The sequence below is a fragment of the Palaemon carinicauda genome, chromosome 36 (genome assembly GCF_036898095.1).
Source record: "Palaemon carinicauda isolate YSFRI2023 chromosome 36, ASM3689809v2, whole genome shotgun sequence".
NCBI lineage: Eukaryota > Metazoa > Arthropoda > Malacostraca > Decapoda > Palaemonidae > Palaemon > Palaemon carinicauda.
In genome coordinates this window covers 707,760-735,259 of record NC_090760.1, presented here as the reverse complement: position 1 = coordinate 735,259, position 27,500 = coordinate 707,760, and the positions used below count along the sequence as shown (strand labels likewise).

The 27,500-nt window shown below is 32.9% G+C and overlaps 1 protein-coding gene across 1 annotated transcript in view; it reads left to right on the top strand.

The window, feature by feature from the left end:
• The window catches only part of LOC137628709 (allatostatin-A receptor-like), a 178,373-nt gene that overhangs the window by 121,350 nt on the left and 29,523 nt on the right, over positions 1-27,500 (top strand). Inside the window, 2 exon segments of the mRNA XM_068359858.1 lie at positions 3,167-3,282; positions 26,409-27,159. Coding sequence (XP_068215959.1) covers positions 26,926-27,159 — 234 coding nt within the window. The 5' untranslated portion in view covers positions 3,167-3,282; positions 26,409-26,925.

The following is a 27,500-nucleotide window of genomic DNA, read 5'->3' as shown; positions in this document are numbered from 1 at the left end:
CCTCAGACATGAGCTTTTACTCCTTCCTTTTTATGGTCTTTCTATGCCAGTCTATACTCAGTTTACATATATATATATATATATATATATATATATATATATATATATATATATATATATATATATATATATATATATATATATATATATACATATATACTATATATATATATATATTTATATGTATATTCGTATATATATGTAATATACATATATATGTATATATATTAACATATATATGTATATATATACACATATATGTATATATATATACATGTATATATATATATATATATATATATATATATATATATATATATATATAGAGAGAGAGAGAGAGAGAGAGAGAGAGAGAGAGAGAGAGAGAGAGAGAGAGAGAGAGAGAGAGACCTCTGTGTATGTGTTTATATTTGTGTGTGCACTAAACGTAAATGAAAATGAACTTTAAAGATAATATTCATCCCCATATCATAAGATACTATCACCAAACATGCCTGATTATAGAATTTAAGTAAACAATCCTTCTAACCACTTGTATGCAAATATCATCAGGTCACCAATTTCATCAATTTTTCATAACACTTTTAAACCTCACCTGCTGACCGGACAAGGACAGGGACAGGGGAGGTTAGTCAAAAGGTCGCTTGCGTCCACTCCAGACACGAGTATTTATCACCCTCTGTGGCGAGTACCAGCCTGACACAGACAATCATTACTCTTTTCTCCCCCTGTGTCCTGTGGTTTAAAACCAATCGGGGCTTATGAATTTGTCGCTCTTTTTCCGTATTGCTTTTTGTTTGTGGTGATGTAAATATGATTTTTGGTGGTGTGAGTTTAGCTAGTATTGATAATAGTAATGATAATGGTATTAATAATAATTATAATAATAATAATAATATCTAATAGTAATAGTAATAATGATAATAATATATATGTATATATACACTTTATATATATATATATATATATATATATATATATATATATATATATATATATATATATATATATATATATATATATAGACACATATATATATACATTATATATATATATACATACACATATATATATATTTATATATATGTATATACACACATATACTGTATATAGACACATACTATGTAAATATATATATATATATATATATATATATATATATATATATATATATATATATATATATATATATGTATTATATATTATATATCCAGTATATATATACATACACACACACATATATATATGTATATACACACATATAAATATACATACACACACATATATGTATATGTATATACACACATGTATATATACATATATACTATGTATATATGTATATATATATATACATGCTTATATTCTTTTATATGCTTGTAATTTTTTCTATTTTTTCCTACACGGTTTTCTCTTTGGTTATACAATTAATGTTCTTATATACAATCTCAGTTATTTAATGTTCTTTTGTAGTCTGTCTACGGCATAGGCCTATGTAGAAAGTCAATATTTGAGAGCAGTCGAGCGTCCCAAACTGAATTTCCCTTAAGCCATGACATCATAATTCACTTAAATCGTATAAAAGTGAATACAATTGTGATTAAATTACTTCTTCCAAGTTTGAAATTGTGACAGGAATGGTAGTTTGTTCTCGATGTTTTCTTAGAAAAGGCGATCGAGTTATTGTTATTATTATTATTACATGCTAAGCTACAGCCCTAGTTGGAAAAGCAGAATGCTATAAGCCCAGGGGCCCCAGAAGGAAAAATATTATTATTATCATTATTATTATTATTATTATTATTATTGTTATTGTTATTATTGTTATTATTATTATTATTATTATTATTATTATTATTATTATTATTATTACATGCTAAGCTACAACTCTAGTTGGAAAAGCAGAATGTTATAAGCCCAAGGGCCCCAACAGGAAAAATATTATTATTATTATTATTATTATTATTATTATTATTATTATTATTACATGCTAAGCTACTACTCTAGTTGGAAAAGCAGAATGCTATAAGCCCAGGGACCCCAACAGGGAAAATAGCCCAGTGAAGAAAAGAAATCAGGAAAAATAAGATATTTTAAGATGAGTAACCACATTGAAATAAATATTTCCTATATAAACTATAAAAAATTTAACAACACAAGAGGAAGAGAAATCAGATAGAATAGTGTTCCTGAGTGTACCCTCAAGCAAGAGAACTCTAACCCAAGACAATGGAACATCACGGTACAGAGGCTATGGCACTACCCAAGAGTTGGGCAAATAAAAGATATTATTACTAGTCCTTTTTCAATTCTGGCAGACAAGCGAGATAGAAAAATGACAGAAATGTGATTAAGGGAATTGAAAAGGAAAACAGGGAAGTTTTTTTTTTTTTTTTTTTTTTTTTTTTTTTTTTTTTTTTTTTTTTTTTTTTTTTTTTTTGAAAAATTTATATTAATTCTACCTAGGGTTAAAGAGATTACAGGTAGCACCTCGGGAAATGGAAAATTTTATTACCCGCGAAGAAATTTTTATTGTTTTTTTATGACGGTAGAAATATGACTTCGAGAATATAGTCTTTCCTTGTGGATCTTCTCATTTAAAGACTACTTCAGAAAGGATGAAAGAAACACATATGATTTTATATATATATATATATATATGTATATATATATATATATATATATATTATATATATATATATATATATTATATATATATATATATTATATATAATATATATATATATATATATATACATATATACTTGAGAAAGGATTAAATACATATAATTATATATATATATATATATATATTTGTGTATGTATATATACATATATACTTGAGAAAGGATGAAAATACTTATAATTATATATATATATATATGTGTGTGTGTGTATGTATATATACATATATATGTATATATATATATATATATATATGTATATATATATATATATATATGTCTATATATATATATAGAGAGAGAGAGAGAGAGAGAGAGAGAGAGAGAGAGAGATAGGTATATATATATATATATATACATATATATATATATATATATTCATTACGTATTTGAGGATATGAATTAAATTTCCCATACTAAAATTACTACTTTTCGTTCACTGTGAAAATTACCAAAAAAATTCATTACAATATTTCTTTTTCCAGATGGCTAAAATGAAGAATGCTCACATAAGCGTATAATGTAGCTGTCACTTTCTACGCTCTGGAATAAGCCCGAAACGATCTAATCTCTGGAACAGCTTAATCTCTGATGGCAGAAGGTAAGAACATTGATATTGTTTCTCATATATCGTTGTACTTCAACGGATAATGGTACAATTTGACTTCGTAGTTTAACGTCGTTGGATGCACTCGCTTTGTTTACATTGTGAATATCTCCTTTATTATTTGACTCCTTGTTATCCGATGTGTTCTAACTTTTATTAAAGGCAACTATTGAGCCCTAGTGCAAATCTGCAACCCGTCACATATGGAATAAATTCACTAATACAATTCCCATGAAAGCATTTATCTTAAATAATTCGTACATTTACTGGTTCTCCAATGATGAATAGTAAAAAAGTTAAGCCCTACTCTTTTATGCTAACCATACGTCCCCAATACCCACAGGCTTATTGCTTCTGCCAAGGATGTTATGTTTTCGAGTTTATTTATTTATTAGTTTGTCCGTTTGTCTGTGGACAGGATTCCGTCAAAACCAACCAAGGGATTTTGACGACATTTTCACCATAGATAGATCTTAGGTCATGGAGGACCCCGTTAAATTTTGGAGATTTTCTGGATCCGGAGACGGATTCTAGACCCGGATTTGCATTTTCCACAATTTTAGAAAACAGGATTTCGTCAAAACTACTTGATGGGTTTTGACGAAATTTTCACCACAGATAGATCTTAGGTCATGAACGACCCCATTCAATTTTGGAGAAAATCCGGATCTGGATACGGATTCTAGATCCGGATTTCCGTTTTTCGCCATTTTAAAGCTCATAAAATGTCCGCCACAAATAACAGTAGATCTTAGGCCATGGATGACTCCATAAAACTTTAGCGGAGCTCAGAAAAATCTCGATTGCTTTTGGTAATAAACATAACCTAACCTAACCTACTAGATACTAATAGAATCTCCATCACAATCAATTTATTATTCCTGCTATATAAGATTACATTCGTCAAAGCTAAAAACAGGTTGTAACCTAATAGATACTAAAAGAATCTTCGTCACAATCAATTATTATTCCTTCTACGTAAGCAGGGATTCGTCAAAGCTAAAATCAGTTCGTTTTTCCCTCGTCCACATTTACAAATCAAATATTTCACGCTCTCGGCTGTCTGAAACTTTCTCTACTGTCAGTAAAGTCTGTCTTCAGCTGGAGAATAGCGAACTTTCTATTGGCTGGGGAGTTGAGGGAAATCACGAGAAATTGTATTCTCACATTCTCTAAAATGAACGTTTCTCCTCGGCGCCATATTGGAGTAGCTTCTGTATTTTACTTCTTTCGCTTATATTTATATATATGTATGTATGTATATATACATATTATTATTATTATTATTATTATTATTATTATTATTATTATTCATTATTATCATTACTTCCTAAGCTACAACCCTAGTTGGAAAAGCATGATGCTATAAGCTCAGGGCCCCCAACATTGAAAATAGCCCAGTGAGGAAAGGAAACAACGAAAAATAAGATATTTTAAAAACAGTAACAGCATCAAAATAAATATTTTAGGTGTATATATATATATATATATATATATATATGAATATATATATATAAATTTTTAAATACAAATAGAATATAATTTGTTCTGAACCAGTCTTTGGTTCCCATCCATGCAATGCTATTTTCAAAGACCAGTCTTTACTCACTTTACCATATTACGGAACATCTTATCCGCTTCCAAAGATTTGTACTACAATATTATTATTATTATTATTATTGTTATTATTATTATTATTATTACTATTAGCTAAGCTACAACCCTAGTTGGAAAAGCATGATGCTATAAGCCCAAGGGCTCCAACAGGGAAAAGTAGCCCAGTGAGGAAAGGAAACAAGGAAAAATTAAATATTTTAAGAACACCACCACCAAAATAAATATTTCTTATATAAACTATAAAAACTTTAACAAATAAAGAGGATGAGAAATAAGACAGAATAGTGTGCCTGATTTTACCCTCAAGCAAGAGAACTCTATCAAATTACTATGTAAATTCTTTATACTTTTTTATTGCTTGCCTCATCCTTCTGGCAGAACACGGTCTCTCAAAGGTTTCAAAATAGCTCATGAACAAGAGGAAGAGAAATAAGACAGAATAGTGTGCCCGAGTGTACCCTCAAGCAAGAGAACTCTATCAAATTACTATGTAAATCCTTTATAGTTTTTTATTGCTTGCCTCATCCTTCTGGCAGAACACGGTCTCTCAAAGGTTTCAAATCGCTCATGAAGGCCGGAGGCTAGGGACAATGCCCTAGAGACTGAGCAAATAATCAGCGCCCATGGTGCTCTTCATCAGGCTAGGATGAGGATGGGCCAGGCAATGGTTGCTGATGAATCAGTATGTAGACCTATATTCCTAGCTAGGATAGGGAGATTACAGAACTCGTATTTGCAGACACTACTAGAAGCTATCGAGCTTGAGATAACTCGAACTACTGTCCAATATGTTGCCTTCCAGGGACGTTACCAATAGTCCAAAGCTATGTTGGTCGCCTAGGCTAGATGCTTATCTAAAAGCTACACCGTATTTCTGTTCCGTTGGCGCTTTCAATCTGCACAAGTTCGCCATGTACGATAAATATTGATTTACCGAGTCGTATCTCAGGTTAAGAGTTAAATTTAATGTTTGTTCTCTCTCTCTCTCTCTCTCCTCTCTCTCTCTCTCTCTCTCAATGCTTCTATTGTCTATTAACTCCTTCACGCAATATCTTGAACTTTGTACTTTTTGGCAACGTCCCTGACTGGTGAACACCAGACTGTGGTTCGAGGCCTGCTCAAAACTCATTAGTTTCTTTGATCGCTGCAACCTCACCATCCTTGTGAACTAAGGATAGGTGGGTTTGGGGAAGCCTATAGGTCTATCTGATGACTCATCCACAGCCATTGCCAGGCCCTCCTTGGTCCTAGCTTGGTTGGAGAGGGGGATTGAGCTCTGATCATATGAATATATGGTCAGTCTCTAGAGCATTGTGCTGCTCGATAGGGCAATGTCACTGTCCCTTGCCTCTGCCATTCATGAGTGGATTTAAACCTTTAAACTTTTAAACCACACGTAAAAGTAAGTTACGCAAGTGATCAAAAATCGCTCTCGAAATAAATAAGACAAAAAAGAAAGGATATCGGAAGAGGAAACTCAACCCAAGCGCAGAAAGAGAAAATTGAGTAATCAAAATATATAGCAGGAAAATTCCTGCTTCTCTTGGGTGCACGAAACAAACAAAGATAAGTTGCAGACTTCGGCAACGAAACTCCACAGTTTGGGTCTTCTTATATTTCAGCCATTACTCGCTTTTGTATTAGCTTTTCATTCAGGGGGTTTCTGGGCACAATACACTGCAGTACATTCATTTATACACACGCGCATGCATATCTATGAATATATTATATATACACTATATTGTATAAAATGCGTATATCAATAACAACGACCAATGAAGACGTTTTTAGTTCATTGCAGGATAAAGGCCTCAGACATGTCCTTAATCATATCTGGCTGTTGGCCATTTTCCTCACCACACTGACCACTGTGGATTATTGTTAGTGGGAGCTTTGGTCTGATCGCTCACAGCAAACCAACCTAGTATTTATATCCTCGGCTGGTACAGCTTTACTGATTATGACTATGCACAAACCCTTTCACTATGTTAGATTAACCCCACTTAAAGGTATATATATATATATATATATATGTGTGTGTGTATATGTATGTATATACGTATATCTATCTATCTATATATATATATATACATATATATATATATATATATATATACACAAAGGACCAAGGAAGGCTTTTGTTTTATGCCTGAAGGATATTTTAGAAATAAAGGACCCAAAATAAGAACATAAAACAAAAAATTCCTTCAAATCATAAAAAAAATACATTTCTCCATACTGTTTCCAAACAAGCCAACCAAAGAGAGAGAGAGAGAGAGAGAGAGAGAGAGAGAGAGAGAGAGAGAAGAGCATTTCCCAAACAACGAAATAGTAAGCCCAGCGTTTCCTGTAGGGAGCAGTTTATTCACACCATTACATAAATTAATAAGGATGCTGTCCATTTGCCCTCGGTAGAGGCGGGATCCCTTAGACACACAAACGACTAAGTTATGCTTAGATGAGAATTAACCCCACACACGTATATACATACATACATACATATATACAGGAATATATACATACATATACTTGGCTAAATCATTTACTTTCATTGAGAGAGAGAGAGAGAGAGAGAGAGAGAGAGAGAGAGACATAGGTGGTTATCGAGTTATACTTTTAATTTTACGAACTTTTGGAGAGAGAGAGAGAGAGAGAGAGAGAGAGAGAGAGAGGTTGATATCGAATTAGACTATTAATTTTATAAACTTGATATTTTACAATCTTTAGGAGAGAGAGAGAGAGAGAGAGAGAGAGAGAAGAGAGAGGTTGGCATCGAATTCAATTCATTTTACAAACTTTCGAAAAGAGAGAGAGAAGAGAGAGGTTGGCATCGAATTCTATTCATTTTACAAACTTTCGAAAAGAGAGAGAGAGAGAGAGAGAGAGAGAGAGAGAGAGAGCTGGTTTTCGAGTTATACTTTCAATTCTATTAACTTGATATTTTGCAAACTTTTGGAGAGAGAGAGAGAGAGAGAGAGAGAGAGAGAGAGGTCGATATTGAATTAAATTATTAAGTTCATAAACTTTATATTGAACCTTTCAACCTTTCATTGTGAGAGAGAGAGAGAGAGGAGAGAGAGAGAGAGAGAGATAGAGAGAGAGAGAATCCTACTTAAAGTTAATTTCCAAACTTCATATCTGGTATAATTTCCTCCCCAATGCTTAAAACATTTTGTTTCTGGTCAACTCAAACTGATAACTACGTCACCTCGTCGAAGTTTGACAACGGAGGAATTAATACTCGCTATAACTGTCACCGCCAAAGTAAACTACTCGCTAATATGCAAAGTTGTGCAAGCAATAATATGCATTGAAGGGTGGGATGCTCATGAAGGTTTAAAGGCCGCTCATGAATGGCAGGGGCAAGGGACAGTGACATTGCCCTATCGAGTAGGTCAATGCCCTAGATACTGACCATATATTCAAATGATCAGCACCCAAGCCCCCTGTTCACCTAAGCTAGGATCAAGGAGGGACAGGCAATGGCTGCTGATGACTCAGCTGATAGACTTATAGGCTCCTCCAACCCCCCATGCCCTAGAGACTAACCATATATATATATATATATATATATATATTTATATATATATATATATATATATAGGATCAGCGCCCCAGCCCTCTCTCCACCCAAGCTAGGATCGAGGAGAGCCAGGCAATGACTGCTGATGACTCAGAAGATAGACCTAAAGGCTCCCACAAAACCCATATCTTTAGCTTGCAAGGATGGTGAGGTTGCAACGACCAAAGAAACTAACTGAGCGGGACTCGAACCCCAGTCTGGTGTTCACCAGTCAGGGACGTTACCACGTCGGCCTTTTTTTGCCTTTCCATGCCACTTATTTCAGTCTTCCCATAGAACCTTTTATGCCTTCTAAAAAAGCCTTTTTTTGTCTTCCATAGAACCTCTGATGCCTTCTAAAACAGCCTTTTTGTCTTCCCATAGAACCTTTTATGCCTTCTTAAACAGCCTTTTTTGTCTTCCCATAGAACCATTGATGACTTCTAAAACCGCCTTTTTGTCTTCCCATAGAACCTTTTATGCCTTCTAAAACAGCCTTTTTGTCTTCCATAGAGCCTTTTATGCCTTCTAAGACCGCCTTTTTGTCTTCCCATAGAACCTTTTATGCCTTCTAAAACAGCCTTTTTGTCTTCCCATAGAGCCTTTTATGCCTTCTAAAACAGCCTTTTTGTCTTCCCATAGAGCCTTTTATGCCTTCTAAAACCGCCTTTTTGTCTTCCCATAGAACCTTTGATGCCTTCTAAAACAGCCTTTTTGTCTTCCCATAGAGCCTTTTATGCCTTCTAAAACCGCCTTTTTGTCTTCCCATAGAACCTTTGATGCCTTCTAAAACAGCCTTTTTGTCTTCCCATAGAGCCTTTTATGCCTTCTAAAACCGCCTTTTTTGTCTTCCCATAGAACCTTTTATGCCTTCTAAAACAGCTTTTTTGTCTTCCCCATAGAGCCTTTTATGCCTTCTAAAACAGCCTTTTTGTCTTCCCATAGAGCCTTTTATGCCTTCTAAAACCGCCTTTTTGTCTTCCCTTAGAACCTTTTATGCCTTCTAAAACAGCCTTTTTGTCTTCCCATAGAACCTTTTATGCCTTCTAAAACAGCCTTTTTGTCTTCCCATAGAACCTTTTATGCCTTCTAAAACAGCTTTTTTGTCTTCACATAGAACCTTTTATGCCTTTTAAAAAAGCCTTTTTTGTCTTCCCATAGAACCTATTATGCCTTCTAAAAAAGCCTTTTTTGTCTTCCCATAGAACCTTTTATGCCTTCTAAAACAGCCTTTTTGTCTTCCTATAGAACCTTTTATGCCTTCTATAACAGCCTTTTTGTCTTCCCATAGAACCTTTTATGCCTTCTTAAACAGCCTTTTTTGTCTTCCCATTGAACCTTTTATGCCTTCTAAAACAGCCTTTTTGTCTTCCCATAGAACCTTTTATGCCTTCTAAAACAGCCTTTTTGTCTTCCCATTGAACCTTTTATGCCTTCTAAAACAGCCTTTTTGTCTTCCCATAGACCCTTTTATGCCTTCTAAAACAGCCTTTTTGTCTTTACATAGAACCTTTTATTCCTTCTAAAACAGCCTATTTGTCATCCCATAGAACCTTTTATGCCTTCTTAAACAGCCTTTTTGTCTTCTCATAGAACCTTTTATGCCTTCTAATACAGCCTTCTTCTAAAACAGCCTTTCTGTCTTCCCATAGAACCTTTTATGCCTTCTAAAACAGCCTTTTTGTCTTCATAGAACCTTTTATGCCTTCTAAAACAGCCTTTTTGTCTTAGCATAGAACTTTTTATGCCTTTTAAAACAGCCTTTTTGTCTAGCATAGAACTATGCCTTCTAAAACAGCCTTTTTGTCTTTCCATAGAACCTTTTATTCCTTCTAAAACAGCCTTTTTTTTTTGTCTTCCCAAACCTCTTATCGGAAGACAAAATATTAAAACGTTATTCAAAGCAAAAGCGAAAGAGGCTAAAGGAATGGATACAATACAGTCTCAAGAGGACAGCTCGCGTCGGTAAGGAAATGACCAAAATGGCGGTTGACAACCGACAGATGATAAACCCCTTGGCTGGAAGATGGGATTTCCAGGGATGGGGGATAAAAGAAGACAAGGCGGACCATAATTCCATTACCTGACACCCAATTTAATATCCCTTCCCGTGTGCCATACCTCGGCCGGCTGGAGATGACGCCTTTGGCTAGGCTACCTGTCGGCCTCCGTCTTTCTACTGGTGGGTTGATTCTCTCCCCATCACCTCCTTGAGGGTTTCCCCTCAGCTGGGAAGGAAATTAGATGATCCGTTTGCCGGTTATCTTTCTCTTCGGGAAATGGATCTACTGGCTAGGTTGTGGCAGCTGATGCATTTCGAATGATGGTGGGGAAAGATGGTGTGGAAGTATTAAGGTATTCATAGAATAACTGAGGGACGTGTGTATGTTATTATTTGACATATATTAAAGTCCAACGGACCAAGAATAATAATTCTAGGGATATATTTTGTGTCGAGAGAGAGAGAGAGAGAGAGAGAGAGAGAGAGAGAGAGAGAGTGAAAGGGGTAATACCGAGAGAGAAAAAATGGGGGTACTACCGAGAGAGAGAGAGAGAGAGAGAGAGAGAGAGAGAGGGGGGGGGTACTACCTAGAGAGGGAGAGAGAGAGGGGGGCTACTACCGAGAGAGAGATAGAGAAAGGGGGTACTACCTAGAGAGAGAGAGAGAAAGGGGGTACTACCGAGAGAGGGAGAGAGAGAGAGAGAGAGAGAGAGGGGGGGGGGCTACTACCGAGAGAGAGAGAGAGAGAAGGTACTACCTAGAGGTTGCGAACCCATCTCTAGTGTGGTTTTGAAAGAGGAAAGAAGAAAATAAAAGTTTAGTCGTGCTAGGTGATTTGAATACAAATGTATGCGATAGAGGAGGCGATAATGTCGTATGTAGGGCCGTGAAAAAAGCCCTATGAATGACAATGGCGAGGAGAGGCCCTCTGGAGAAGACGTTATCGTTGGGGAAAACTCCTGATGCTGAGATGAGGATTATATGTATGTTTTGCTATAAGAACTTTTTTTTTTTTTTTTTTTTTTTTTTTTACTATAGAAATGATTGAGGGATACTTTTAACATATTGCCTGCTAACTTTGCACCAAGTTGCTAAAAGATTATTGACTTTTTAATGAACTTGCGTAACAAATTAGTGATATATATTAGGCTATTTTTAGCTATATGTATATTTTTATTACTAGATAGTCAAACAGTTAACTGGGTTTATTCCTAAATATATTAGAATTATTCAGAGTAACCTATCATATTATTATTATTATCATCATCATCATCATCATCATTAACACTAGCTAAACTACAACCCTAGTTGGAAAAGGAAGATGCTATAAGTCCAAGGGCTCCAACAGGGTAGAATACCCCAGTGAGGAAATGAAATAAGGCTATTAATAAACGATATAAGAAATAATGAAAGTCAAAATAAAATATCATACATGGTAACGAGTTATATCCAAAGAAGAATGGCTCCTTCCTTTATTTGTTATTAGAATTTAAGGTTTTTATATTAAGCATAGCCAAAGAGAGGGTTGGAGAGCATTGAAGTTTTTACAAATAAATGAGTAGGCCTACATGACTAAGTTCACAAGTTATTATTGATTGGATATTTTATCTTATCTAACCAATAAAATTGGCTATTCTTTATTCCTAAAATATGCCACAATTTTAGGATTTTGTTACTAATTCATGATAATAATTTTACCTGAATATTCTACCATCACATATAAACTGTTTTTTTCCTCTATTCATTCTACACTTAGAAAGATAACCGTAATTTTAATCGGAAATTCTTCGTAAAAATATACTGTTCTCAACCGAATTTCAGTAAAATACAGGCCACCGTAATTCTACAACTTTATTATTATCTTTCACGGGTTTGTGACCGTAATATCACTCTTTTACGTCGCTACTTTCCTCTCGGTAAGGGTAGAATAGACTCTTTAGCTATGGTCAGCAGCTCTTCTAGGAGATGGACACTCCAAAATCAAACCAGTGTTCTCTAGTCTTGGGTAGTGCCATAGCCTCTGTATTATGGTCTTCCACTGTCTTGCATTAGAGTTCTCTTGCTTGAGGGTACACTCGGGCACACTGTTCTATCTAGTTTCTCTTCCTCTTGTTTTGAGTTTTTATAGTTTATATAGGAAATATTTATTTTAATGTTGCTATTCTTAAAATATTTTATTTTTCCTTGTTTCCTTTCCTCACTGGGCTATTTTCTCTGTTGGGGCCTTATAGCATCCTGTTTTTCCAACTAGGGTTGTAGCTTAGCATTTAATAATAATAATAATAATAATAATAATAATAATAATAATAATAATATAACAGTTTTTAAAACGGTAAAAATCATGGAATAAATGTTCCCAGACATTTACTGTTTCTTAAGGCAATTTCTTAACAGCGTAGCTATTGCTAGAGCTTTACTTAGCTTAATTCAATTCTTATATTTGATATTAAATCTCAAGTAATTGATCCGTTCCCCAAGAAAAGACAGTTTTCAATCTGGAGATTTCCTCAGTCTGTCTTGACCTTTAGCTTCCATTGAACCCATCCTACGCAAGACTCCGAAAAAAAAGTAGTTTTCCTATTATTCACGATTATATTTTTACTTTAACAATTTTTACGTTTATGACATAAAAATAACATTATTATTATTATTATTATTATTATTATTATTATTATTATTATTATTATTAACAACCAGAAGCCACTGTAGTGTTAAAATATATTATTGTACAATGGTAAAAAATATATTTTAACACACTATGGCTTTTGATTGTCAATATTATAGCCTCGTTACGGAGGTTCATTATTATTATTATTATTATTATTATTATTATTATTATTATTATTATTATTATTATTGCTGAGCTACAATCCTAGTTGGAAAAGCAGAATGCTATAAGCCCAAGGGCACCAACAGAGAAAATAGCCCAGTGAGGAAAGGAAACAAGGAAAAATAAAAGATTTTAAGAACAGGAACATTAATATAGATATCCCCTCTATAAACTAAAAAAAAACTTTAACAACACAAGAGGAAGAGAAATCAGATAGAATAGTGTGCCTTATTGCATCCTCAAGCAAGAGAACTCTAACTCAAGAGAGTGGAAGACCATAGTACAGAGGCTATGGCACTTCCCAAGACTAGAGAACAATGGTTTGATTTTGGAGTGTCCTTCTCTGATTTAAAGTGCCTCTCGTATATTTTGCAAGTGTTTAAAGGTTTAAAGGCAGCTCATGAATAGGCAAGGGACAGTGACATTGCCCTATCAAGCAGGACAATGCCATAGAGACTGACCATATTACATATGATCAGCGCCCAAGCCCCCTCTCCACCCTAGCTAGGACCAAGGAGGGCCAGGCAATGGCTGCTAATGGCTCCTTAGATAGACCTTTAGGCTCCCCCAAACACACTACCCTTAGCTCACAAGGATGGTGAGGTTGCAGCGACCAAAGGAACTAACGAGTTTGAGCGGGACTCGAAACCCCAGTCTGGCAATCACCAGGCAAGGACGCTACTACCAGGCCACCACAATCCTATAGTCCACATCTTTTATCGAGGCATATTTGCACCGACTCGCAGGGGTCCCCTTTTAGCTCGGAAAAGTTTCCTGATCGCTGATTGGTTAGAATTATCTTGTCCAACCAATCAGCGATCAGGAAACTTTTCTCAGCATGTTTTCTCAGTCAGTATTTTTGAAAGTTCTTTTTGACTTCTTTTGAAATTCAATCTCAAATTACTCATTAAGATTTTTTGTATTTTTAGTATTTTCCATCTTCATAATTTCCTCTCCTCGCTGCTTTAACCCTAAAATGTGCCATAATCTGAAGATTTTATTTCCCGTTTCTAGTCCACTGCAGGACAAAGACCTCGGACATGTCCTAAGTCATGTCTGTGATTTGGCCTTTTCATCACCACGCTGGCCACTATGGATTGTTGATGGTGGGAGACTTTAGTCGTTCAAAGCAAACCAACCTAGTATAAGTGGCCCTGACTAGTTGCCTGAATATTTTACGATCTCATATTTTAAACTGTAATTGTTATTTTTCTATTCTTTCTAGTTATTGTTATAGTTTACTTAACGGTCTTTAATTCTTATATTTCTTAATTAGAATATCTTGTAGTTCGTTGGAAAAGTGTCATTCCGTAAGTTGGGAGTTTGAGCCCGGCTCAAGTCCTGAGTCTCACTAACTCAGAAAGCTAGGGATTGTGGTAGTGGATCTTGAGCCTGGTTTACACGGTCGAACATTTCGTCGAACTCGGTTCTCGAACCCGGTTCTCGAACTCGGTTCTCGAACCCGGTTCTCGAACTCGGTTCTCGAACCTGCTTTTTGAACGGTTCGAAGAGTTTTAGTCAGCCACAAATGCATAGAGGTTTGTGGACAATGAAGTCCCTCCCACAAATAGGCAAGAACAGACTATTCGAACTTTTCACACTTTCGAACATCACTTAAAACGGTCGAACTGTTGATCGAACCCGGCTGTCGAACTCGGTTCTCGAACCTGCTTGTCGAATGGTTTGAAGAGTTGGAATCGGCCACAAATGCATAAAGGTTTGTGGACAATGAAACCCCTCCCACAAATAGGCAAGAACAGACTATTCGAACTATTCAAACCTTCGAACATCACTTTCAAACGGACGAACTGTTGGTCGAACCCGGTTGTCAAACCCGGTTTTCGAGCTCGGTTCTCGAACCTGCTTGTCGAACGGTTCGAATAGGTGGAATCAGCCACAAATGCATAAGGTTTGTGGATAGTGAAGCCCCTCCCACAAAAAGGCAAGAACAGACTTTATTCGAACCAAATACCTCGTTCAAACGTTCGAACATCACTTCAGACAGCTATTTATATATCTGACCTTTGAGTTGGCATTATCTCCTTGACAACTGGACATCACTGCCCCGCTTCCTTGGACAAGTCACCTGACTCCTATCACTCAACACTCGGGGAAAATGGGACATATTTTCACTTGACATATACCGGTGCCAGTTGGCCAAGCAAATGACAAGTTTGAAATGATCAGTCGTGAATCAGACGTCGCCAATAATGTTTCAATTGAGACTAATGACAAATGATATGCTATATTTGCATATCAATTTCTGATCTTGAAATACCTGATTTTGATAACTGATTCTGTTAAGATTATTCATGAGACTTAATGGCTTCTGGGAGCAATGACTGAGAGGATCATCAAGTGATAATTTTTAGGGTTTGGTGGCCGATGTGATAACGTCCCTGACTGGTGACTGTCGGACTGGGGTTCGAGTCCATCTTAAACTCGTTATTTTATTTGGTTGCTGCAACCTTACTAGCCCTGTGAGCTAAGGATACATTGTTTGGAGGAGCCTATAGTTTTTCTTTGGTCGCTACAACCTCACCACCTTTTTGAGCTAAGGATGGGGGGGTTTGGGGGAGCCTATATGTCTATCCACCGAGTCATGAGCGGCCATTGCTTGGCTCTCCTTGGTCCTAGCTTGGGAGGAAATGGGGCTTGGACGCTGATAATATATATGGTCAATCTCTAGGGCATTGTCCTGCTTGATAGGGCAATGTCACTGTCCCTTGCCTCTACCATTCATGAGGGACCTTTAAACCTTTAAACGTGTAAGGCACTGGGATGAGCCGATGTTATCTGGGGGGGGGGCGGTGATTGAAAGGGGGCTACTCATTCAACACAGTTAGATGCCAATCACCAACAGTGTTGAAAATTTGCCTTTAAAAAAAAAATAAAAACGGTAAAAATCCTGGATTAAATGTTGCCTGACATTTACCATTTTAAAAACCGATATATTGATGTAAAGTAGTTAATTTAGTCACCAACCTTTAAAATATAATAACAAATGTAAAATTGCGGTCGCCTGTATTTTACTGAAATACGGCTGAGAACAGTATATTTTTACGGAGAATTTCTGATTAGAATTACAGTTTTTTTTAAGTGTATGTTATGTAGAAGTGAAAAAAATGGGAATAAAAGGTAAATCATTATGAACTAATTGTGTTTTTATTTTTTCAAACGTTTTCATAGCCAATTTCAATTGCTTTCAAATCCCAATGTTCAATATCTTTAGATATAATGATCTACAAATTTTATCAATCATTCTTCTCTAGGAGAAGGACACTCCAAAATCAAACCATTGTTCTCTAGTCTTGGATAGTGCCATGGTCTCTGTACCATGGTCTTCCACTGTCTTGGGTTAGAGTTCTCTTGCTTGAAGGTACACTCGGGCACGCTATTCTATCTTATTTCTCTTCCATTTGTTTTGTTAAAGTTTTTATAGTTTATATAGGGAATATTTATTTTATTATAGTTACCGTTCTTAAAATATTTAATTTATCCTGTTTCCTTTCCTCACTGGCTATTTTCCCTGTTGGAGCCCCTGGGGTTATAGCATCCTGCTTTTCCAACTAAGGTTGTAGCAAAGAAAGTAATAATAATAATAATAATAATAATAATAATAATAATAATAATAATCATAATAATAATAATAATAGTAATGATAATAATAATGATAATATTAATATTATTATTACTATTATCATTATTAATAATAATAATAATAATAATAATAATAATAATAATAATAATAATAATAATAATCATATTTGAAAGAATTCCTAATACTTCCTTCAAAAAAAAAAATCTATTCACTCAATTCTTGTTTCTGCATTAAAAAAAAAGTATTCCTACTACTTCATTCAAAATAAAAATAAAAATATCTATTCACTCATTTCTTGTTTCTGCTTTTAAGAAAAAAAATATATAAATTAAAGCTTGCTTTCACAAAAAAACAATAAAGGAATGACAAATTTAGCAAATACGAAATGCTCGCTTCATATTTTTCCAGCATTCACCATCATTCCGAGAATTGCAATATCAGAGCGATAAAGATTTTTTGTTTGCCTGTTAAGAAATGAAGAATTTTCTACGTATTTTCCAAACGCTGTTTTGCCCCCAAAAAAGATATTTTCCAGCCTTTATTATTATTATTATTATTATTATTATTATTATTATTATTATTTATTATTATTATTGTTGTTATTATTATTATTATTATTATTATTATTATTATTATTATTATTATTATTATTATTACTAGCTAAGCTACAATCCTAGTTCGAAAAGCAAGATGCTACAAGCCCAAGGGCTCCAACAGGGAAAAATAGCCCGGTGAGGAAAGGAAATAAGGAAATGAATAAACGATATAAGAAGTAATGAAAATTAGAATAAAATATTTTATAGGCATTATCAATGTTAAAACAGATATTTGATATATAAGCTATAAAAGGACTTATGTAAGCCTGTTCAACATAAAAAAAAATCGCTGCAAGTTTGAACTTTTGAAGTTCTATTGATTCAACTAAGAAATTGTGTCCCTCATATTTTCTATTGTATCGTGATCACTTCTATGTATGAGAGAGAGAGAGAGAGAGAGAGAGAGAGAGAGAGAGAGAGAGGAGAGGGAGAGAGAGAGAGAGAGAGAGAGAGAGAGATTCAGCAATGATGAAATTTCAACACGAGAATAACACTTTTATGAGACACATTTACGGTAGGTTACCATTATCAAGATAAGAGAGAGAGAGAGAGAGAGAGAGAGAGAGAGAGAGAGAGTCAGCAATGATGAAATTTTAACACGAAAATAACACACTTGACACATACTTATATTAGTTTACCATTATCGAGAGAGAGAGAGAGAGAGAGAGAGAGAGAGAGAGAGAGAGAGAGAGAGAGGAGAGAGAGAGAGAGAGAGAGAGAGAGAGAGAGAGAGAGAGAGAGTCAGCAATGATGAAATTTTAACACGAAAATAACACACTTGACACATACTTATATTAGTTTACCATTATCGAGAGAGAGAGAGAGAGAGAGAGAGAGAGAGAGAGAGAGAGAGAGAGATTTCCTTGAGTACAAATATTAATAAATCAAATATATATCTTAAATCATTAGTAGCATTTTTTTTTCTTCATAACTAGTGTACTTATACCATCTAAAATTCGGCTTTAATGGGCAATTAGATTAATGAAGTCAAGTGTAGGGTAAAATAAGTACCCAAGGAAAAATATCCCATTGTAATTTAGTGAGATTACAAAGAATGTAATTTTTGTACGGTTTTAACATCGACTCTGAGTCCTTAAAAACCACATGACAGTCCCCTTTTGAAACCAGATTTATACAGTTCAATTTAATTTTATTGTCTTTTCCTATACAAACTTCAATTTGATTTTACTGTCTTTCCTATACAAAATTCAATTTGATTTTACTGTCTTTTACTGTACAATATTCAATTTGATTTTACTGTCTTTCCTATACAAAATTCAATTTGATTTTACTGTCTTTTCCTATACAAAATTCAATTTGATTGTACTGTCTTTTCCCATACAAAATTCAATTTGATTTTACTGTATTTTCCTATACAAAATTCAATTTGATTTTACTGTTTTCCTATACAAAATTCAATTTGATTTTACTGTCTTTTCCTATACAAAATTCAATTTGATTTTACTGTTTTCCTATACAAAATTCAATTTGATTTTACTGTTTTCCTATACAAAATTCAATTTAATTTTACTGTCTTTTCCTATACAAAATTCAACTTGATTTTACTGTCTTTTCTTATACAAAATTCAATTTGAGTTTACTGTCTTTTCCTATAAAAAATTCAATTTGATTATATTGTCTTTCCTATACAAAATTCAATTTGATTTTACTGTTTTCCTATACAAAATTCAATTTGATTTTACTGTTTTCCTATACGAAATTCAATTTGATTTTACTGTCCTATACAAAATTAAATTTGATTTTACTGCCTTTTCCTATACAAAATTCAATTTGATTTTACTGTCTTTTCCAATACAAAATTCAATTTGATTTTACTGTCTTTTCCTATACAAAATTCAATTGGATTTTACTGTTTTCCTATACAAAATTCAATTGGATTTTACCGTCTTTTCCTATACAAAATTGAACTTGATTTTACTGTCTTTTCCTCTACAAAATTCAATTTGATTTTACCGTCTTTTCCTATACAAAATTCAATTTGATTTTACTGTTTTCCTATACAATATTCAATTTGATTTTAATGTCTTTTCCTATACAAAATTCAATTTGATTTTACTGTCTTTTCCTATACAAAATTCAATTTGATTTTACTGTCTTTCCTATACAATATTCAATTTGATTTTATCGTCTTTTTCTATACAAAATTCAATTTGATTTTAATGTCTTTTCTTATACAAAATTCAATTTATATGGTTTATTGGAATCTAGGTATTTTTTCATTCCATTATAAGCTATAGTCAGTTCTGTTTTCAAAATTGTATATTGTAGAATTTTAATTTTTACATAGGGACCAAATTTTTCAAAATTGAAGAAAATAATTATAATTTGTACACAGCATATATTTGTAATTTACATTGAGAGCATATCTTTATTTTTACATCTATATCATATATATTTTTCTGTACTTGAACAAAATAAAGAATATAATTATAATTCATACACAAAATATATATTTATAATTTACATTGAGAGCATATCCTTATCATTACTTGTTTTACTTGTTTTGGGTTTAAATCCAACCCTCCACTGAAGTCGAGTGAACTACTACTCGGGCGGGTCCATATCAATCATCTAACGAAAATTTTCTTTATAACTTATACAATTCTTTGATTGCAGCATCTTCCAAATCATATGATCTTGTGAAAAGTAATGTCTTTAGTTTCTTCTTAAATTCAATTGCTCCCTTTAGGTCCTTCATTTCAGTTGGCAGTTTATTATAATGTCTAGGCACACAGTAGCTAAAAGTTTACATCTAATACATATATATTTTCCTGTCCTTATACACCATACCTCTACATGACGCTATTGTTTACATATTTATATTTTTGTAAACTATATTGGGAACGACCCAAACAATCCAGACACTCCTTTCAGAAATCAGACTCTCAAATCTCAGCCTCAGTAACTCAGCTGTCAACAACAGACATATTGGAAATCTTTGTTGCAACGAGAGAAAGGTGTTGTGGGAGTTTTGTGTGCTTGTATAATGCATCTCTAAAGACAAGGGGGTGAATCGAAAATAACTGTAGGGCCTACTTATATCTGTACTTTATAAGTACTTGAACGTGTTGTGATTCACGTGCATGCATATATATGGTATATATATAGATATATATATATATATTTATATATATATATATATATATATATATATATATATATATATATATATATATATATATATATATATATATATATATATATATATATTTATATATATATACATATGTATATATATATATTTATATTTATATTTATATATGTATATATATAAACATATATATATATATATATATATATATATACAATTTTTGTTACTACTCGATTTTTTCTTCTTTCTTGTCTTATGAAGCAAAATATATGACCTTTCAACTAAATCTTAGTATACCACAATATACAATATATATATATATATATATATATATATATATATATATATATATATATATATATATATGTATACTGTGTATATATATATATATATATATATATATATGTGTGTGTGTGTGTGTGTGTGTGTGTGTGTGTGTGTGTGTGTGGTGTGTGTGTGTATGTGGGTGAGATATTGTGATTATGAATCAATGCATTTGTAAATCAACATTGTATATTGCGATGCTATACTTATTTCTAAGCTTCATTTTAGCATTTTGATCTTCAAGGAAAGTGATCAAACCAAGATGAAGATTTTCTTCTAGGGTGAATATCTCTCTCTCTCTCTCTCTCTCTCTCTCTCTCTCTCTCTCTCTCTCTCTCTCTCTCTCTCTCTCTCTCTCTCTCTCTCTATCATTCGTTCCTCACCTGAGACCGACATTACCAATTTGTTGCCCTTCCCTTTCCGCTATTCATTTGTTTTATTCATATTTATTCCATACCTTTATTTCCTCTATATAAATGAGTCAATTTATCCTTTCTGTACAATTTCCACTCTGTGTTAACGGAGTTTTATCGTGATAGGGTTGTAACTTAGCAAGTAATAATAATAATAATAATAATAATAATAATAATAATAATAATAATAATAATAATAATAATAGTAGTTCATATGTTCTTCCCACTTGTCTAATATATTTACGCAATAAATATTTTTACGTCCTTGAATCACCAGCAAATGTTTATTTTGAATTGGAATTTTTATTATCAAGACAATTATTTCTCTTCCATTTCAACCTAATTTTTGAGTTATATTTATTTCCATCAATCTTTTTTTTTTCTTTTTTTTTTTAAGATTAAAAGGCTATTCATGAATGGCAGAGGCAAGGGGCAGTGTCATTGCCCTATCAAGCAGGACAATGCTCTAGAGGGGCCATATATCATACTATCAGTACCCAAGCCCTCTCTCCACCCATACTAGGACCAAGGAGGGCCAGGCAATGGCTGCTGATGACTCAGCAAATAGACCTGTAGGCTCCCCCAAACTTCCCATCCTTAGCTCACAAGAATGGTGAGGTATCAAGCAGGACAATTACCTAGAGACTGACCATATATACATATGATTAGCGCTCAAGCCCCCTATTCACCCAAGCTACGACCAAGGAGGGCCAGGCAATGGCTGCTGATAATTCAGCAGATAGACCTATAGGCTCCCTCAAACCATATGTCCTTAGCTCACAAGGATGGTGAGGTATCAAGCAGGACAATGCCCTAGAGACTGACCAATTATATTATCAGCGCCCAAGCCCCTTATTCCCCCAAGCTAGGACCAAGGAGGGCCAGGCAATGGCTGCTGATAAATCAGTAGATAGAAATATAGGCTCCCCCAAACACCCCATCCATAGCTCACAAGGATGGTAAGATTACAGCGACCAAAGTAACTAAAGAGTTTGAGCGGGACTTGAACCCCAGTCTGGCGTTCCCATCCTTAGCTCATAAGGATGGTAAGATTACAGCGACTAAAGTAACTAACGAGCTTCAGCGGGACTCGAATCTGGCGCATTCACCAGTCAGGGACGTTACCGTATCGGCCATCGGCCACATCCTTAGCTCATAAGGATGGTGAGGTTACAGCGACCAAAGTAACTAACGAGTTTGAGCGGGACTTGAACCCCAGTCTGGCACATTCACCAGTCAGGGACGTTACCGCATCAGTCACGACAAGCAAGTTGGGAAAAAGGGAGAAGAGAGTAATATATTAGTGACATCCAGTTTTTCCCATCTCCGGAAATTTGTGAATGTTCCAATTTTTTTTTCCCTCCCACTTTTATTCCTTATATAAACTGACAGATTGGACAGAAACCTGAAATGTTAGCGACATCTGGAGGATCATTTCAAAAACGGCTGCTGGAATTATGGGAGGCTATGAAGCGATACTTATTTTTACTGGAATTTATTGCTTTTTTTTTTTTTTTTTTTTTTTTTTTTTTTTTTTTTAACTGGGTGATTTGATTGTTGATATAAATGTCTGTGATATTCACAGGCTCGTTATATAAAATTTCAAGGGAAGTGTAGTTATTTGTGAAAATTAATTTCGGTTTTTTATTTGTATTTTGAGCTTTTTATAGGATTTTATTCTTGAATCTAAACGAATAAAAAAAAATAAAACAGCTTTAACTGGGTGATTTGATTGTTGATATAAATGTCTTGTGATATTCACAGGCTCATTACTAAAAATTTCAAAGGAAGTGTAGTTATTTGTGAAAATTGATTTCGGTTTTTATTTGTATTTTGAGCTGTTTATAGAAATTTTATTCTTGATTTCTAAACGAATAAAAAAAAATAAAACACTTTAACTGGGTGATTTGATTGTTGATATAAATGTCTGTGATATTCACAGGCGCATTATATAAAATTTCAAGGGAAGTGTAGTTATTTGTGGAAATTAATTTCGGTTTTTATTTATTTTGAGCTTTATATAGAATTTTATTATTTATTTCTAAACGAATAAAAAAATAAAACTCTTTAATACTATCCATATATGTATCCTTCAAATGAACTATATTTATGAAAATTGATTCAAGTTTTCGTTTTTATCTTGAGCTTTTTAAACAAAATTTACTCTTTATTTCTTAACGAATAAAACATGACCCAAAAACTTTAATACTATCCAGAACTTATATACATTCCCTATAAGCAAAACACACCAATACTTTCAACCTACCCTAACTCAAAAAAAAAGGGTTGTATGCATCCCTATAAGCAAAACACCACATTTTCAACCTCTCCTAACTCAAAAAAGGGTTGTATGCATTCCCTATAAGCAAAACACACCATACTTTCAACCTATCCTAACTCAAAAAAGGGTTGTATGCATTCCCCTATAAGCAAAACATCAATACTTTCAACCGATCCTAACTCAAAAAAGGGTTGTATGCATTCCTATAAGCAAAACACACCAATACTTTCAACATATCCTAACTCAAAGAGGGTTGTATGCATTCCCTATAAGCAAAACACACCAATACTTTCAACCTATCCTAACTCAAAAAAGGGTTGTATGCATTCCCTATAAGCAAAACACACTAATACTTTCAACCTATCCTAACTCAAAAAAAAGGGTTGTATGCATTCCCTATAAGCAAAACACACTAATACTTTCAACCTACCCTATTATTATTATTATTATTATTATTATTATTATTATTATTATTTTTATTATTGCTAGCCAAGCTACAACCCTAGTTGGAAAAGCAAGATGCTATAAGCCCAAGGGCTCCAACAGGGAAAAATAGCCCAGTGAGGAAAGGAAATAAGGAAATAAATAAATCATGTAAATAAATTAACAATAAATCATTCTAAAAACAATAACGACGTCAAAACAGATATGTCCTATATAAACCATTAACAACGTCAAAAAAGAGTTGTATGCATTCCCTATAAGCAAAACACACTAATACTATCAACCTACCCTAACTCAAAAAAGGGTAAAGCAATTATAGCCATCACCGAGATATATAAAAGCAGTAGAAAGTATTATATACACCTCTGGAACTACACAAATGTGGAGACAGCCTCGTAGCCCAAATGGAATATGGAAATGGTGAGAATAAAATACTATAAAGCTTTTCGTCTCCATCCCGTCTGTAAATGACTTAGGAAATCGTGATGGAAATCGCCTGTTTGCTATTCATTGAGAACCATAAAGTCAATCAGTTCTGCGATTTCAAATATCGGAAGGAGATTGCAAATATGTAGTATATCTTTTGCTTTATTATTATTATTATTATTATTGTTATATAGTAGTAGTAGTAGTAGTAGTAGCAGTAGTTTTTCAAGTAACCTTTTACTAAATAAAGGGCAATATGTAAAAAGACTATAAAATGAATCTATGGTTATATCATATATATTATATATATATATATATATATAGTATATTATATATATATATATACACATATATATATATACATATATATGTATATATATAATATATATATATATATATATATATAAATATATATATATATAAATATATATATAATATATATATATATTATATATATATAATATATATATATATATATATATATATATATATATATAAATATATATATATAATATATATATATATATGTATATATATATATATATATATATATATATATATATATATATATATATATATATATTTGTGTATGTGTGTATATATAATGTATAAATTTAATCATGAAATCTCATTAATAAGGCCACATATATTCCATTAACACTAAATTCCCTTGACTTCTGTAATAACTTCCATGTATTACAGTTTTAAACATCGCTGTGTTAATATGTATGAATAAATGTCACTATGTTCGTATGTATTATTAAACATCGCTATATTTATACGTATAATTAAATTCTAAAACTAAAATAATTCACCCAACTTCTAAATTCTATTTCTAACAATATTTCTATGATAAGACATTTTAGAAAACTAAACTTTTATTGATATTTCTAATTATTTTTATTAATATTTCTCATTATTTTTATTAATGTTTCTCAATATTTTTTTCTAAGTCTGTAAAATAATTCACCCTACCTCTAAATTCTATTTGTAACAATATTTCTATGATAAGATATTTTAGAAAAATAAACTTTTATAGATATTTCTAATTTTTATTGATATTTCTCATTATTTTTATTAATGTTTCTCAATATTTTTTCTAAGTCTGTAAAATAATTCACCCTACTTCTGAATTCTATTTCTAACAATATTTCTATGTTAAGACATCTTAGAAAACTAAACTTCTATTGATATTTCTTATTATCTTTATTAATTTTTCTCATTATTTTTATTAATGTTTCTCAATATTTTTTCTAAGTCTGTAAAATAATTCACCCTACTTCTAAATTATATTCTCAACAATATTTCTATGTTAAGACATTTTAGAAAACTAGACTTTTATTGATATTTCTAATTATTTTTATTAATATTTCTCATTATTTTTATTGATATTCCTCATTATTTTCATTAATGTTTCTCAATATTTTTTTTAAGTCTGTAAAATAATTCTCCCTACTTCTAAATTCTATTCTCAACAATATCTCTATATTAAGACATTTTAGAAAACTAAACTTTTATTGATATATCTGATTATTTTTATTAATGTTCCTCATTATTTTTTTAATATTTCTCATTATTTTTATTAATGTTTCTCAATATTTTTCCCAAGTCTGTAAAATAATTCACCCAACTTCTAATTCTATTTCTAACAATATTTCTATGTTAAGACATTTTAGAAAACTAGACTTTTATTGATATTTCTAATTATTTTTATTAATGTTTCTCATTATTTTTATTAATGTTTCTCAATATTTTTTCTAAGTCTGTAAAAATAATTCACCCTACTTCTAAATTATATTTCTAACAATATTTCTGTTAAGACATTTTAGAAAACTAAACTTTTATAGATATTTCTAATCATTGTTATTAATGTTTCTCATAATTTTCATTGATATTCCTCATTATTCTTCAGGTCTGTGACGTATGTAGGATTCCAACCACCTCGGAGGCCATTATGCAAATATCCAGGAGTGTCCATTTGCGACACCTAAGACTGTGATTACTACAACCTGCCATTGAAATTAATTTTGCCGTCTTCCCTAGCAAGAAAAGACATTAGTTTAATCCAAGTGCTTCTAATTTATCATGAAAAAATTTGAATATTTTCGATTGCTTTTTCTAATTTATATTGCAATATGTCTCTCGAATTAATCTAATTTCTTATAATTGGATAAAGAAAAATTGATAGAAAATCGCTGGAAAAAAGACTGAGGTATAAATTGCCCTGGAAAAACTATTCATATGGGCAAAAAGGTTTAAGAAATTCACAAGGAAAAAAATACCCTCATGGGAAAAAACCATTTAGATATAAAAGAACCAAAGGGAAAAAACTCACTATGGAAGAAAATAGCTAAAAATAATTTCCCCCGTCAGTAAAGGAAAATCCTTTTCGATGTATTATCTTGGAAGGAAGGGACTTTGAAAGCGATATGGATGAAGTGGGTGAACTGGAACTGGAAGGTGCGCTGGATGAAGAAGCCGCGGCCGCTGGAAAGGCAGGCCCTTCGCCAGGAGGAGGAGGAAACGGAGGAGGAGGAGGAGGAGATGGGACCGAAGGAGTGGAGGAAGGCATCAACTCCTTTCTCTCCTTCCTTCCGAATTACATCCTTTGCAACGAAACTAATTATACGAAGCTGCCCCTCTGCAACAACCAGACTGGAGACGTGAGTATTTTTATGATTGATTGATTTAAGGTTTTCTGGAATCCTGACATCTATTTCTGGCCTCCTGACATCTATTTTTGGCCTCCTGACATCTATTTCTGGCCTCCTGACATCTATTTCTGGGTAACATCTATTTCTGGCATCCTAACATCTATTTCTTGCATCCTTACATCTATTTCTGGCCTCCTGACATATATTTTTGGCCTACTGACATCTATTTCTGGCATCCTGACGCCTATTTGGGGCATCCTGACATCTATTTCTTGCATCCCTACATCTATTTCTGGCATCCTAACACCTATTTCTGGTATCCCAACACCTATTTCTGGTATCCCAACATC